The 17,540-nt window shown below is 38.7% G+C and overlaps 1 protein-coding gene across 5 annotated transcripts in view; it reads left to right on the top strand.

Annotated features, from left to right (window-relative positions):
• LOC107686703 (protein AF-10-like) overlaps positions 1-17,540 on the top strand; it is a 47,166-nt gene that overhangs the window by 18,829 nt on the left and 10,797 nt on the right. For all 5 annotated transcript variants that reach the window (XM_016483804.1, XM_016483803.1, XM_016483802.1 and 2 more), the window contains 5 exons: positions 214-309; positions 496-808; positions 6,663-7,313; positions 12,495-12,667; positions 16,379-16,493. In XM_016483804.1, coding sequence (XP_016339290.1) covers positions 214-309; positions 496-808; positions 6,663-7,313; positions 12,495-12,667; positions 16,379-16,493 — 1,348 coding nt within the window. The remainder of the gene's footprint in view (positions 1-213; positions 310-495; positions 809-6,662; positions 7,314-12,494; positions 12,668-16,378; positions 16,494-17,540) is intronic.

The raw sequence follows: 17,540 nt of genomic DNA, 5'->3' as shown, positions 1-17,540 counted from the left end.
AAGTGACTATCCTTGCTGGGTTTGAATGCATGCAAATGATTGACTCGTTCAGAATGAAACTTTCATTGTTTCACCTTTTTGAGTTTCTCATCTTTCTGCCTCTTTGTTTCAGAAATGGCACTGTAGGCTAAAGTCCTTCCCAAGCTGTACTGGCTTTAAAGCATTTGCGGAACCATCTTCATTAATGTTTTTGTTTGTGTCGTTTCATCACAGAAACATAAAGAAAGAGATCGCCACAAACCAAAGCACAAAAAATCTTTGGAACTGTCACCTTCCCTGGTACCAGCACTGATGGTGACCTCTGAGAAGGTGAGTTAGACTATGATAAATGCATGAGAATTTGTTTTTATTTTATTTATAATTTCTATTAATTTTATTTATTTCTTTTTTTTCAATATTCATTTAATTTCTTTTTACTTTTTTGTCATTACATTATTTTACAAAATGCACTCTAAGCATTTTTGTCCATGTGTGCCTTTCCCTTTTTGGCCACAGAGCTACAACAGCAGCAGTGGTGGAAGTGTCTCCTCAATCTCCTCTACTCAGAAGCGATTGGACGACAGCGGAGGTCGTTTCACCACTGCCAACTTCCAGGAAGTTCCGTCTCACTCCAGTTCCAGCTCCAAGGATGGCAGCCTCTCTGATGGCAAGAGCTCGGATGGCAAAAGCAAGAAGTCCAGCAGTCACAGCACCAGCTCGAGCTCTGGCTCCAGGGGCCGTAAGTCCGTGCCGGGCAAACCCCACGGCCCTGTGGTCACCACAGCGACGTCATCCACAGCTCCCTCCTCAACCAGTCCATTTCAGCAAGGTGAGACTTCCAGACATGCCAACTTCACTTCAGAAATGAATTAGCATGTTCCCAAATTGAGCTGCCAGATTCAAGTCTCGTGTCGACTTCCTTTGTGTGACATTTGAGTGAGTCTGTTGTGACAGGGCTGGATGGAAGCCAGAAGCCGTAAGCTTGGCGTGTGTGTGTGATAAGGCTGTCGTCTGACTGGCTGCTGCTGCAATGTGGAGCGGCGAGTCTTTCCGAGCCGTTTGTGCCGTGGGTGGCGTCTCCTGTGTGTGTGTTTGAGTGTTTCTGTGTGTTATGAGGGAGGTTTGGGAGTCAGAGGAGAAGCATTTTCCCTTCCTTTCTGCTATCAAGCCGTGATGGAGGGATTGAAGCAGAGGTCATGTCTGGAAAATTCTGACTAATCATTAATGTGTCAGAGTACGGCAGGGGCCTCCTTGCTGGAGTTACAGGCAAACTTCAAGGAACCCTGGAAGAAGAAATAACACTGTGTTTTCTCAGCAGAGCGCAATGAGATCAAAAGATGGTGGTGATTAACTATGGAGACTAATCTTCTGCCTGGGAGTATGTCATATTGTATGGGCTCTTGTGACAACACCCGACATAGACCCAGGGTCGGTGAGCCACTCGACTGTTCTGTTCCGCTGCCCTGATGTAATATTCCAAGTATATGAGAGATTGTAATATCAGCAATCTTTTATTAAATTGAGCCCTTTGTGTTTGACAGTAGCAGGGAGCTATAGTAATATGGAAAGCTTTTTATAATGCAGAATATTTGAGTCTTGTTGTTGTTGATATAAGAAAGGCAGATAAAATCTAATATTCTTTCAGACATGGTTTATGTTGATCTCTGGGTCACTTGCTTAAATTCAGCTCTTTTTCTTTTTTCTTTTTTTTATATTTCTTTTTATTGCATTTTAACAATACACGTGTACAAATAAATTTCCATGTAACACACACACACACACAAAATAATAATAATAAAAAAAGGGCTTCTCAGTATTTTACGTTAATATACAATATCACCTCTTTTTTTAGTCTATCAACACATTTCCAACTCCACCACATTTTAAAAACAATTTGAAAGGTCTCCAAACTCCATCAAAAATTTTGTATTTATCTCTTAATATACAAGTAATTTTTTCCATTAACATATTTTTTACAATTTTTTTTTTTCAGCCATCGTCCTATATTTGGTGCATATATACTTTAAAGAAATAAGCCGTTACGCTTGAAGAATACATATATTTAAAAATATATAGTCCGTCTTTTTTAACTTGATCTCCTTAGGATATAAATGAAATAAAAAGATTAAAGGTGACAGTGGTATATTAGCATCAAGGATCTTTTCGCTTGAAGAATACATATATTTATAAATATATACTCCGTCTTTTTTTAACTTGATCTCCTTAAAATATAAATGAAATAAAAAGATTAAAGGCGACAGTGGTATGTTAACATCAAGGATCTTTTCTATCATTCCTTTCACATCTTTCCAAAAATTCCTAACTTCTTCACACTCCCATATACAGTGGTATAGCGTTCCTTTAAAGTCACTGCATCTTAAGCAAGTAGGTACGTTTACATGGACACTTTTTGCTTCCATCTGAATTAATTCATTCTGTTTTAGAGGTTTACATGTCCTCTCGCTCGGATTACAAAAGGAATAAACCGCCCCTTACAATCCGATCGAAATTTTAGTCGGATCTGACCAATTCAATCCGATTGACTTGTTTACATGTGACTTTTTTATTCTGATTGTGCTTCTAGTCCTATTACGATCGGATTAGTAGGGTCCATGTAAACGCAGCTAGTGTCTGGGATATTTTCATTATATTTATGCAATACAACTGGAGTTATGTAAATCCTCATCAACCACTTATATTGTAGCAGTTTCAGTCGTGTGTTCATTGTTAGTGATTTGAAGAGTCCTTTGATCCTGACACCAGCATATTATATAATGAAGAAATTAAACCTTTACTAAAACAATTTCTTGTCGCTTCTTTTTACAAAATAGATGGCATATCGAGGGAATTATTTTGTGATTTGAGGATAAAATTTCTTATTTGTAAATAAAGAAATGTTTTGTAGGAATATTGTATGTATTAACTATTTCCTCAAATGACATAAGAGTATTGTTAACATATAGATCTGCTATCTTTCGAATGCCCTTGTCAGCCCAAATCTTGAAACCTGTGTCTAATCTGCCTCACTGTAAAAAAATTCCGTAAAATTTATGGTAAAAAACCGGCAGCTGTGGTTGCAAACACCATCATGGTAACACACATGAAACTGAAATAATGCAATAAACATTCATTTAACAACATTAGGTGTAACGCACAACCCTAATATATAAAACTGATAAGAAGAAACAGTTATTTCAACAAAAAAAAAATTTGAAATGTAACGCAGGGAATTCTGGGAATGTCAATTTACGGTTATTCACTGTAAATTATACGGTCTTTTTCACTTCCAAAAATTGTATACTACCGTAAAATTAATGTCCAATACATGTAATGTCCAATACAGTTTTTCACCGTATATAGTAGGGGAATTTACCGTTAACCATTTAACAGGTTTTTACTGTAGCATTTTTACAGTCTTTTACCGTTAAATTCACTGTCATTTTTTACAGTGCTGGTTTAAATTTTTCATTGCCCCAAATGGGACTAAAACAAGATAAATGGTAGAAGGCACCTAAATATTTTTTCACATCAAACCATACGGCAATCATATTTATAACTATAGGATTGGAAACAATTTTTTTAAGATCTTTCAATTCTGATGAATATAAACACAAATTTAAAGGCAGGCCAGAATTAATGGAGCCGATTCCATATCCACCCAAGACGGGCAGTCCTGAGATAAAAAATAAAACATAATTGTTCTAAGTTGCACAGCCCAATAATACCAATGAAAATTAGGACACTGTAGATCTCATCTATCATATGGCAAATATAGAAGTGTCAGACGGAGTCTGGAACATCTGTTATTCCAAATGAATTTAGTGGACATTTTTTAAGTCGTTAAAATAGAGGTTTATGGGAAGGCAGAGGAATGTTCTGGAATAAATATAAAAATTTTGACAAAATATTCATTTTCAAAATATTTATTCGACCAATTAAAGATATGGGTAAGGACATCCATCTTTCTATATAGCTACTAACACTTTCAAGAAGTGGATCATAATTTACTTGCACAACATCTCCTAGTTTTGGTACAATTTTTATACCCAAGTATGTAAAACGGTCAACTATATTGAAGATTGCAACACAATTACTAGGTTGCTGTCTGTCAATCTCATTTAGATATAGAATAGAACTTTTAGAATTGTTAATCTTGTATCCAGAATTTTTGCCAAATGTACTGATAAGATCTAATAAAGCAGGTATTGATGTATCAAGATGCTTTAGGAAAAGAATGACATCATCAGCGAATAACGCAATTTTAGGTTCTATCTGTCCAATCTTAATGCCTGTTAATTCCACATGTTTTTTTTACTGCTATTGCAAAAGGCTCGATGGAGATGGCAAAAAGAGGAGAACCTTGTCTACACCCTCTTGATACGCTAAATGGTTTTGAAACAATATTATTTGTCAACACTTCTGCTGTAGAACTATTATAAAGTAATCTAACCCACCTACAGTACCTTTCACCAAAACCAAATCTGACCAATATATCAAACAAATAAGATCATTCAACCCGATCAAAGGCCTTTTCGGCGTCCAATGATAGTAGAGCAGTATCTCGTTCACCCCTCTGTTCATAAAGAATATTTAGGACTCTTCGAAGATTGTGAAATGTTTGCCTACGTTGTATAAAACCATTTTGATCCTCTCCTATTAAATTTGATAGTGTACCTTCTAACCTCTTAGCCATAACTTTACTTAATATTTTTGTGTCTGAATTTAACAAGCTAATTGGCTGCATATTTTAACACTTTGTGTTAGTTTTTCCTGGTTTTGGTAATAATGTAATTAAAGCTCCTCTCATTGATGCAGGCAAAAGATCTTGATATTCAGCTCTTTTTCACACATTTTTTGCTTGTCTTCAGAGAGAAATGGCAGGAAATTTATAGCAGTGTTTAATCTAGGATCCAGCGATAAGAATGCTGCTTATCTATTGGTTATGGCAGCTGTTTGTGTGACATTGCTTTATCTTCGAGACGTGTTAACTGGCATGCAAGCTCTGTGCGTGTTTTAATGTTAGCGGGAGGCTCAAGGGATAGACCGTGTAGTAAAATTGGGAAGTAAAGCCTCAGCAGCCTCCTGCCACAGCTGTAAAAACATGCATGTCGGAGTTGTTTCTCTGGCTTTGGTTAAAGGACCTGAGGGGAGGGTTCGAATGAACACCTAGATCTGGGTCACCCTTCTTGCCTGCCTACATAGCCTACCTGATTGTTTGGCTTCCTGCAAGTTTAACTGGCCCACCTAGGAGTGGAGGATGATGGCATTGCTTGATTTCAGGTTCTGTAGATTATTTTCTGGTTTTGTAGAGATGTAAGCCAGCCTTTTTGGGTTTTTTCGTAGAATAATTTTAAATTGTATTCATTGTCAATGATAAATAAGAGGGTCCTTGATAAGGAAAGGAGAATCTTTTTCAAATCTAATTTAAAACGTGCTGAGTTCTTAAAAATGTTTGTATGCATGTTTCTGGAAATGAACATTTCTGTATAATTTTCAGCTGAAGCATGTGCGCACCGTATTTCATATTCATATCTGTACATATCTTAAATGTTATTTTCAAGCCAAGTCGTTGTATTTTTGAATAAGTTAACAGATCAGGACAAAAAAAAAAAAAGACCTTCAATCAGTACTTGGAAATTTTGGACAACTGATATAGTTATTCACATGATAATTGAAATTGGTACGGTACACAGCCATTCAAATGTTTATGGTCAGTCAGATTTTTTTAGGAAATTAATTAGTGCTGTCAAATTATTACTCGTGATTAATCGCATCCAAAATAAAAGTTTTTGTTTACATAATATATGTGTGTGTATTGTGTATATTTATTATGTATATATAAATACACACATAGAGCATTTTTTTTTATATTTACATGTATACATTTATATTCATATAATTTGTCATGTATAAATATATTTAATATATAAACGTAACATTTTTTTCTTAAATATATACATGCATGTGTATTTATATATACATAATAAATATACACAGTACACACATATATTATGTAAACAAAAACTTTTATTTTGGATGCGATTAATCGCTTCACGGCACTAAAATTAATACTAATAATCAGCAAGGATTCATCAAATTGACTAAAAGACATTTTTAATGTTCTAAAAGAGTTCTAATTCAAATGAAAGCTGATCTTTAGAACTTTCTAATTATTAAAGAATCTTGAGTATGTATCATGGATTTCACAAAAAGTACATCACAACTGTTTTCACCGTTTATAATAATAAGAAATGTTTCTTTGACACCAAATTAGCATATTAAAATGATTTCTGAACGATCATGTAGAACTTAAGGCTGGAGTAATGGCTGAAAAGCTTTGCCATTACAGGAATAAGTCACATTTCAAATATATTAAAAAACTGAACCCATATTTTTGATGATAGTGTATAATAAGGCAGAAGTTTTGAACTATTTTGCACTAAAATTGATTGGTTTATGTGCTACAGTGTTACAAGCTCTTAGTAAAGATGATTGTTCTGCTGTTGTCCAGTTTAGCATTCCAGCTGTGCTGTGTGTTTGTGTGTATTTACAAAATTGTGGCTGCAAAAGGTCTTAGTTTTATGACCACATGCCACCTCTCTGGTGGTTTATGCTGTCTCTTTGTTAATGTGGTTGTGATATTAAGGTGCGCTTTCATCTTTGTCTTCCTTTTTCTCTTGCAGGTCTTTTATTAGGCAGCAGCAGCAGTAAATCAGCCACTAGTGGGTCTGTGGTTCAGCCCACATCTGATTTCCTCAGCTTCTCTGATCCCAGCCTTAGGGCTGGCGACTCGTACACACCTCCATCCTTTAGCCGTTGCCACATGAAGGGTGGTGCAGAAAGCACAGCCTCTGAAGGCATGGTGGCTCTCAACACCTTCGGCATGGTGTCCCTCCCCCAAAGCTCAAGCTCAAGCAAGCATTACGAAAACTGTCACCCGGCCGGAGAGCTGGGAGGCCTGGCCTCAGCAGGCTACAAACGACCCCAGCCCTCCTCGTCCTCTTCCTCTGCAACATCATCTTCATCTACTGGCGAGGATGGCGTGAAGAAGAAGAAGAGAGGGAACTGGAGGAACCGGTATGGACCGTGCTTCACTACCCAGGACAGTAAAACCACTGATACGGGAGAGCATGGCTCCACAATGCCCTCATCCACTTCCCCCTCGCCATCCTCCTTGAGCACTATGGCCTGCCGTGGGAGTGCAGTCAGCAGTACCGGAGGTGTGGGAGCAGTGGGTGCTGGTAGCAGCAGTCTGGGGATTCAGAAGTCCCCATCCCTCCTCAGGAATGGAAGCTTACAGGGTATGACTGTCAGCTCCCCACCTGCTGGACCAGGTGAGCAGACCTTAGTCAGGGTAAATGCCATCCATGTTTCATTTGTTTTGCTATGGTCTACTGTCTTAAAGTCAACATAGAATTAACATTTTTTTGTGAATTTTGTGATGCACATATAATAAAATTCTCGCTAATAACAATGTATATTTTCCTGTTATAGACAATAACAATAACGGGGCACAGGAATTACTTAGTGCTGCACGATTAATCATTTTAATTGTGATCACAATTTTATGCTTCTCGCGATTAAGCATAGTCGTCTACAATATTGGCTTGCTGGTTATTTATCCTGAAACTTTTTATTTTTATTTGACATTTTTGTTGTCTTGCATTGATGATGAGCCTCAACTAGTTTTAATGCTTGCGGTTGCCAGATGTAAGGAGTTGAAATCCTCAGTCAGAATTTTTAACTTGGATGGATACATTTTCTTCCTAGTGTTTTTTTCTAGAGCTTTCGTGAAAGTGCAATAATACTGATGAAATCGAAAAAAAAAAAAACATTTCTCAAGTGAAAACAACTGTGATTAATATTCGTGATTTTGTTTTTGAGCGAAATTATTTATCACCATCAACAAAAAGTAGTTTTCAATGCTAAATATGAATTTAGGCATGTACATATATGGACTGAAAAGAAAAAACGATTTAATAATAAAACTAACCAGTTTGGTACTGCTGTGTTGTGCATCCCTAGTATGCATTATTCCAAAGAAAACATGTTTTCATCCTTGCTTTCAAGTGACTTTCAGCTGACGTCACCAACCTTTCTTGTTTTTTTAACCATCTGCCATATTGAGACCACTTTAGCTGATCCAGTCAAGTTCATTTCATTCTGAAATGCATCATAGTACAGATGTAGAAAGGGTTGTAAACATTATTTCTTGTTGACTTTGAGGTCCTTAGTTGCCCATGTTGTTGCTGTTGTTTTTTTTCGATCTTCCACATCCTCATTTTCATTCCTTTCAAATTACATATGACGTCTACCATGACTGAATTTTTTTCTTTTTAATAAGTTGCATACTAATAAATCTAAAAGTTCTCTCCTAATATTTCCCAGCTTTTTCTTTTTTCATGGACTCTTATTAATTGTGCACGGAAGCCTACAAACATAGGCTATTATAAATTGGCTGACATAATTATTTTTCAAAAATTACACATGGAGGGTCTTTTCAATATTGCATTCAGTTCAATTCATGTAATTCATCTTAATCTTTCCCTGAATCGCAATTTGTTCTATCTCTGTTTATTTAAAAAAAAAATAAAAGGAATCCATTTGAGGTACGCTCTTCTCAGAGAGAAGCCTGGGAACCAGCATGATGTTGTTTTGGTCTGTGCTGAAGCTCATTAGGGTAAAAGTGGATGGAGGTGCTCTCTAAAGTGCTTCCTCATTCCTACCTGATTGAGAGCTTAGAGTGGCCCGCTGAATCTCCATAGAGATGCACATTAACCTGTTGAGCCCGAGGGAGCTGGAGGAGGGAAGGAGCCTGTAACTGGCAATTCGTTCAATTTTTTTTATTTGTTCTTCCCTGACGTTGTCTTCTTTCGGGATCTAGAGTGAGCCGGCTTGAGATAGTGTGTAGAAATGCCCTGACCCCTACTGGCCTTCCCGCTCACTGAGTTGGAGCCAGAACACCTAAATACATGGTCACACCATTCTTTCTCACTCATTTGCAGGCACTTCCTCTCTCTCTCACCTGCTAAATCTCGCCATTGACATAAGTGCTCCGTGTACGCATGGCAGCTATAATGTTAAAAGGGACCTTATCTGTGGTGCTGCCCTGTTACTTGGCAACCATCTGGCTGTTTTGTAGTTCCTTTCCTTCTGATCAGAACTTGAAAACTCTGGTGTATCCTTTTCTCTGTCATTCCCTACTATGTACCATCTCACTATCGCCCTGTCCATTCTCTAAAGTCCATATGGGTTTTTTGTGTTTGTTTGGGACTCGTTCTCCCACCCATCCCTGCCCTCACCTGTTCCTGGCCTTTGGCTGGACTGTAAATATTTAGTCATGGCTAATGCAGGGCTACAGCAGAGTGCTCCAACTCATCTATCTGTCTCACCCTCCCTCAACGGCTCCCAGCTCTTTTTTTTTTTTTTGTTGGATGGCTGGTTTATCAGGGGGAACAGGGGGAGGCTATTATTAAATGCAAACATCCATCTCAGCTCTGGCCGGGTGTAGGACTTTATAGGGTGTTATTTGGAGAGGGGGAGAACGATTCTTATTGGTTTCCATCTGAAATTGGAAAGAAAAGCTTGGTGAGACAGATGAGTGCAATGTACTGTAAAGGCTGGAATGCTCCTGTACAACGTTTAAATCCTAAACAGATTTGAAAACACTAGGGTTGCAGAAGACAACTGGGCATTATACACTAAAGGACTGATGATCACACACTACCAGACTTTGAAGTTATTCCAAACACAACAAACTCACGTAGAAACATGTGCCTTGTTGCTAGGAGATGCATGACAAATGTTTCTGTGAAATGTCAACTCCGACTGCCCAATATCTGCAGGCTGGTTCTGACTTTCAGCAACTAGCGTCGACTCCTCCAGACTGCAAATCGGGGCAAAAGTTGTGCAGTGTATTCCAGCCTTTAAAGGCTGTTCACACAAACAGGCAGTTTTGGAGCTGCTTTTCTTTTGTTTTTGAATTAAAACATACTCTAGTGCTCTAAAAATGCGGGACTCAAGTTATAATAAGTTCAACGATTTAAAATGCATGTCTCAAGACCTTGCATTTTCCTTTTCATTGTCCTGCGTTTTGCGTTTTTAAATGCAAAAACATGTTACAGTGTATCTGTATGATTTCCATTCCATTTTTGAACACGAGTTGATATTGAAGAATGTTTTAACCATTTTTTTTTATCCACACTGAAAGTCAACATTTGGACCCCACTGACTTTCATTATATGGACACAAAACATTGAGACATTTTTCAGAATAGCTTTTTTGTTTCACAGACGAAAGTCGCACAGGTTTGGAACAACCCGACACAAATAATAGGGGCTTTCAGTTCTAGAAACGTTTGAAGACACTAAATTAGCTCCTACTTCAGAGCAGGGTCTAAAACGGTTCTATAGGAACTATCAGTGACATAAGTGTACACTGATTGGCAAAACGCATACAAAACACCAGCTACCTGGCATTTTTTAAAAACCATGTAAAAATATTTTCTCCACGAACATGGGAAACAGCGATTAATGGCATTTACCTGTTGTCTGCAGTGTTATGTTCTTCAATGATAACACTGCAAGTTGTCATAGGAGATTTTAGTCAGATTTTCATGCTCATTCATTCGCCTAAATTGTGTTTACATTCCATCTCCGTTAATCACGAAACCCATGACACACTACAAAAACAGCTCCAATCACGGCGTCTTCCATTCTCTGGTTATTGACGTTCATAAATGTTGTGAATAAAGACGTCGCTGTCAGCTGCTTCAAAGTTCCTGCTGCCGGTGCAAATGCAACCAGGAAAACGGCCCGAGGGAGAAATTGGTTCTCTAGGAACTACCCTGCTGACTAGTTCTTAGAACTGAGTTCCTAGAACTACATGGCGTGAAAGCCCCTAATGACAGAATTTTCATTTTTGGGTGAACTATCCCTTTAAGCCTGGATTTATTGCTCGGGATGAAACTATGCAGCCGTCCTGTTCATTCAAATAAACATTCATGAGCAAAGCATGCGTTTGCTGCATTCACTGCAGCCATGCGCTGTAACTTATCTTCACTTTCGGCCGGCATGCTTTAGAAACGTCAAGCCCATCTGTTCGCTTGTGATAGAACATATCTTGAAGCTAGTAACCCAACACAAAACACTTCAAGACATCGATCACTGCTCAAGATACCACATTTAAATTAAAAACATCTGCAACGTCAAAGGCCTAAATATGTTCTGCCGGCGTGCAACAATACCTCGAATCAGTCCCTGCTTTCTTCTCTTCGTCCGTAAGGAAAGTGCCGTGGATCCTTATCAGGTTCTGAGCCTCATCATTAACCTCCCTCTGAACTCACATGGATTTTCTGCTGAGAGAGGAGACGGGTTTGACTTGAAATGCTGGCTAATCTAATTTGAAATTTCCCCTCTCTTCCTCTGATTTGATAAGGGGGGTTTCAGGAGGAGATGTTAAGTCCTGATCGATCGGGCCCGTTCGATCAGCACCAGATAACAGGATCCTTGTCCTTGCTTTGTTTGGTCGCTCATGTCTAGTAACCTCTAATCAAATGCTCCCTTGGTTGACCTATTCTGAAATGTTAATTATTAACCAGATTACCAGATCAACATGATGATTTAAAGATTAATCTAATCATTAATGAGCCAAGTTAGCTGTTGGTCTCCCAAAAGTAAAACCAATTGGGATTAAATGGAATACCGTGACATAGCGATGTCTAAGCTTTCCTTTCTCTATTACATATTTCCTATGTGGAGTTTGAAGCTTGGTACTCTAAATGCTTCACGTGGTACTTCTCTGCCCAACAATGTTTCCTTGTTTCACCAGTGAATGTAGACTGCCGCGAGCCATTCATTCCTTTGTGTGGCAAGGGGGCCTCTCTCGTTCCTGCAACGGGTCAGCCTGGGCCATCAGCTGGGTTTATTTGAGATGGTGGCAGGGGAGGAGGGAGAGAGAAAAGGGAAAAAAATCAATAAAACAACAGCAACAACAAACCGCGTGCATGTCATGAACCGGCACATAAATATGAATGGGCCCGCCTGAAAAGCCCTCAGTCATTTTTACAGAAGAAATAGTGAGTCGTCAGATTCAGGGAACTGTTTTCTGGGTCACTGGGAGGCCGGTGCAGAGTGCATGTTGAGAGGACTCCGAAATGCTTTGTGCTCGCTCTCGAGGTCTGCTGTGATGAGGGCCTGGTCAGACAGGCCATTCAAAGTCCACAAAGTTCATCTCGGGGGCAGCGGCAAAGATAGATGGATAACCAGTGAAGGTATATTGGAGGACAGAGGTTGCCCTTACAGCTATTAAAACTTTGCGTTTACCACGATATTACAGGTCATAACCTGCGTTGATTTGTTTCACATCCCCCAGTTGCTATGCCAGATCTCCTGATAAACAAGACAATGTTATTTTTGACTCTGTGGGAATCAAAAGAGACTGTTTGGCCAAGTGGTTATCATTGAAAGTGTGCTGTTTTACGTTAATCATTTGCTGTAATTGCTGTCTTTTTGCAGGTGCGTACTCCAGCAGTAGTGATGTAGCCTGCCCATTGCCCAGTGCTTTGTTTGGAGGGTCTCTGTCCGGATCCAGCTCCGAGTTACCTACTCATCAGTCAGTGGTCACTTCCATGCCCACTCTCACATCTTTGCCCCCGACCGCCCCGTTCACCAGCACCTCATCCACACATGTGAGTGTTTAATGGACCTTATTATGTATTCATGCTCAGTGCTCACTCTGTATGTGATTGTTTGATTATTTCAGTACCCATTTGGTTTGGTTTTGTGGAAATGGGCAAATGAATGACTCCAGGCTAAATTAAATCTTTGTACGAGGTGTTTTTGTTTTGATTCAAATTTAAAAAACAGTTTAAATGAAGAGGTTAATTTGCAAATATGATGCAGTTAAAAAATGTAAGGGTCAGTTTTTTTTGTTGTTGTTTTTTTAAAGAAGTTAATACTTTTGTTCACCAAGGTTGCATTAAATTTGTCAAAAGTGACAGTAAAGACATGTAAATATTTGTTTCAAATAAATGCTATTCATTTTAATTTTCTGTTCATCAAAGAATCCTGAAAAAAACATTACTATTTCCACAAAATATTAAGCAGCATAATTGTTTTACACATTGATAATGAAAAAGAATGGTTTTCTTTAGCACTAAATAAGCATATTAGAATGATTTCTGAAGGAACATGTGACACTGAAGACTCGAGTAATGACCTTTGCTATCACAGGAATAAATTATTTGAAATTGTAATAATATTTCAAAATATTACTGTTTTTATTAAATGTATGCAGTCTTGGTGAGCATTTAAAAATCTTACCAACACCAAACATTTGAACAGAAGTGTATATTTGCAAAAAGTCCGTACCTAGATTTTATTTTAAAAAAGCAACATACATCTGCGAAGAAAGATTGTACTGATAATTGCACAGAGCTTTCAGCTCACACGTATCCTTTATACATAATCTCTCACAAAATTAACCAATTAAATAGAATTATACTCATCATCTTTGTACTGTGTGCTAATTTGCTCCAGTTTTATCTAGATAAATGCTGTTTGAGCATGTTCATGGCACAAATAGTAATTAACTCCTAAAAGGCTCAGATGTAAACGTTGGCTGCAGCTATTTATGTATTAAGTAACTCGTATTTTTCTTCGTGACAGGATTTTTTCTTTCTACAGAACAAATGAATTTGGTTTGCAAGTGCCAGGGTTTGTGCTAATGCAATATTTATATAATTGCAGCAGTATATTAACAGTATGAAGGAGGCCGTGTTAGGGCCACAATGGTACATAACATGTCAGTGTGAGAAGTAAAGTTCGTCACTTCAGACCTAATTTTTCAGCTCTTGAAAGACAGTGTTTTGAGTCATTTAGGGTATTTATGACTAGGCTGCTGAAGTATATGGTCTTAACGGATGAACGTCAGGGTGTTTCGATTGTGTTTGCATTAGCTAGTCAGAGCAGTATGTGTGGTCAAATAAACAGAATGAGACTGTGAGAAAAGTGCCGTAATTGGTTTTATATTGGCTATATTATTATTGCTTCGAGTCAGTAATTTTATATATGTATAGGAGTTTGAAGTTGGTAAGATTTTTTGAAAATGTTTTTGTTTAGAAAATGTTTATGCTCACCAAGGCTGCATTAATTGAATGAAAAATACAGTGAAAACCGCTTTAAAGTAGCTATTCTGAAATCATTCTAATATGCTGATTTGGTGAAAACATTTAAAGAACAGCATTTATTGGAAATATTAAATAAATGCATAATGTTACAAAAAATTGTGAATAAATACCTTCATGAATCAGTGACTTTAGAATCCCTACTGCATGTGTTCAGATGACAATAATAAAGTCAAGTCATTCTTACAGGCTCCCAGCGCAGCTCCAAATGGGCCCTTTGGAAGTGCACTAGAGACTGAGCACCGTCTCTGCCGCTCTCCTGAGCATCTTTGTCTTGACTTGCGCTGCTGTAGCAACCTGTCGTTTCCAGGCAACAGGGCTTTGTTTGTGCAGATCTGCCCTCTCTGCAGGCAGGGTGGCCTTACATTAGGAGATGAAGTAGACCCACTGATGGCCTTAATGCTGCAGGGCTCCCAGCAGTCCAGCCCCTCCTTACGCATGCTTGCAAATATATATCCCCCATTAGTCCTAAGCTTTATGTTATGGGAGATTTAATACAATGAGCTTTTTTCTTCACTAGGTTGTAATTAGCTGATCAGTAAACAGGTGACGTTTTTAAAACTATGCCCGGGGTCAGGAATAGAATGAATTTTTATTAGATATATAACATGGTGTTTTATCAAATATAATCTGTGCAAACAATCATCCTTTATTCCGTCAGCATGACTGTCCCTGAGGTGTTTGCAATTTTTTTTTCTTCCTCTCCATCCCTAACTCTCCCTTTGTGGATTGAAGAATGGTCGGATGAAAAAATTCAGTGGTTGCAAGCAGGGCAGTAGTGACCTTCGACCCCAGCGCACACCCCCTAGGCCCACCTCTGTCCCACTCTTCGTTAACCTCCACAATGGTGCTGAGAGCCCTAAGCCTCAAACAATCCGGCTGTCCCTCTTTTCCCTATGCGGGCGCATTGAGCCCGGCTCGCTGACGGGATGAGGGCTGACAGGCTGGACAGAGAGCTGTGTAGTGGGATGAGGGGTTCTCTTCACACTGGTCATGCTCCCTCCTCTCTCCACACGGCCTGAAAGAGGAGTCTGAGGAATGGGGAGGGCCTGAGGGGCCGTGAGGGGCCAGGGGAATGTAGGATATCATTTTTTTTTTAGTAGTAAAACTAAATATATCATTTTTAGTTTTAATAACTAAATATATTTTTATATCCTTTCGTTGTTAGCAGAAGATCCATAATGGGAAGCATGTTTTCAAGGTTGGTTTAAACGTTGGCATTGTATGGTTGTCTATTCACGGGTCACTTGTAGGTGTGATTTTCAATATGTTTTAGTCTAGTATGGTCAGAAATCTTTAAGTTAGACATAAAGACATTATTCTATACGAACAGAGCAAGAAATCCAATACATTGTAATTTCAGCTAGTGTTATTTCCTGTTTGGATCAGATAAGGCCTTGACGTAGATAAAGCGAGCAAAGGAAAAGGAAAGAATTTATTGATTTCATGAAAATAAGCAGTGAGTGAAAAGACCGAATATTTAGAATGTGTTGTATGAAGTCCATGTCTTTTTGCATTTATTTTTTTTTCAAAAGGACCAAGGTTATATTTATTTGATGGAAAATACAGTAAAAACATTAATATTGTGAAATATTATTACAGTTTAAATTAACTGTTTTTAATTTTAATATATTTTAAAATGTAATTTTTTCCTGTGATGACAAAGTTGAATTTTCAGCAGCATTTACTCCAGGCTTTAATGTCTAATGTCTAATGTTTAATGTCGTCTGTAAATTGGAATAAACAAGTAATCATCTATATTTATGTAAAATCTGAGTAAAAAATTCTTCAACTTTTCCAACAGTTCCCTGCTATTTACAACATTGTTCCACTGCGAAAGTGTTAAAGTGCAAATCATGTGAACCATTCTGTGGTTTACACCATGCACCAAGATTGTTGTTGCACATATGCTGCTACCTCAGAAGCAACACCGCAACCAATCCCAACCATTATTAGGGAAATGGCTTAATTGGATTAAATAATTAGCTGCAGAAGCACATGGTCTGTATGTTGTTCAGGGCTGTGGATCTGCTGTTGCAGGCTCAGCCAATTCTCCTGGCTCACAGGAAATACAGCTGACATGGTGTTTTATCATCCAGCTCTTTGGCCCAACACTCTCGCACACATCCATATACACACATGCAGAGACGCATACATTTGGAATTTGACAGTGTTCCATAGTCTAACTCTCTTTCTTTTGTGTTTCTTCCATAGTCAAACTCTCTACCGGGATCCTTTAACATGGCGCCATCCCATATGTTCGGAAACAGGCTGAATCCGAATTCCGCCATGGCTGCACTGATTGCCCAGTCCGAGGGCTCCCCGGCAGGTGAGACGCACAGACGAGCAACCATGCTGATCTTTAGCCGGTACCTCCCACTGGCGCAGGATTACTTTCTCAAAATCCATTCCTCCTGCTTCCTGCGCTCTCTTCTCCCACTTCTCCTCATCCTCCCATTCTTTCTCCGCTCCCCTGTGCATATGGAATGTGTGGTCAGCTGTATCCCCCCTCCTAACCTCCTCAGGTCGCAGAGAGAGGGAGAGGCAGAGAACAAAACTCCCCAGGACAGAAAGCTGAAAGTGTGCATACCTGTTAAATGAAGCATGCTACCACTCAAACATTTCATTAATCTGCACAATGACCGCAGTGATGACACAGAGGGGATTGCCCTGGGTTTAGGAGGCAGGCTTACCTTACACTCAGCCTCTCCCTCCTTCTTCCCTCCATCCCGGACCACTCGACACTTTCCCCGGACCTTGCCTAATCCCTGGGGGTCTCGGTCATGAGCGAATGGGCTTGCAGGACCCTGTCATGGGGGTTGGGGTGGAGACCAGTTGAAAGCAAGAGAGAGAGAGAGAGAGGAAAAAAGGGGAACACAGCCTTTGAGGAATAATGGATCAGTCATGGCCTCCTCCTCAAACAGAGGTCAGGGGGTCATTTGACTAACAATAGGAGGAAGAACATCCATCCTTAAAGAGACCACCGCTCGAGACTGGAAAACTTGCATGCTCTTAGCATAAGCCCAGCTCTTGTCTGGCATTAGTTTACAGCGCAGCACTTATAAAGTAGGGCATATATATTGAACAGGTTAACGATTTGGCTTATATGTCGACATTTTGCGATATATTCGTTCTGAAGTTTAGTAAGATTTAAAAAATAATAATTTAATACTTTTATTCAGCAAGAATGCATTAAATTGATCAAAAGTGACAGTAAAGGCATTTATAAATAGTTTAAAAATATATATATTTCAAATAAATGCTGTTCTTTTGAACTTTTTATTCATCAAAGAATCTTGAATTTTTTTTTTACAGTTTCCACCAAAATATCAGTTAGCACAGCTGTTTTCAACATTGGAAAATAATCAGAAATGTT

The sequence above is a fragment of the Sinocyclocheilus anshuiensis genome, unplaced genomic scaffold (assembly GCF_001515605.1).
Source record: "Sinocyclocheilus anshuiensis isolate Anshui unplaced genomic scaffold, SAMN03320099.WGS_v1.1 scaffold990, whole genome shotgun sequence".
In the NCBI taxonomy this organism is placed as follows: Eukaryota; Metazoa; Chordata; class Actinopteri; order Cypriniformes; family Cyprinidae; genus Sinocyclocheilus; species Sinocyclocheilus anshuiensis.
Note: the sequence above shows the minus strand (reverse complement) of the source record. Positions and strands in the feature narration are given on the sequence as shown.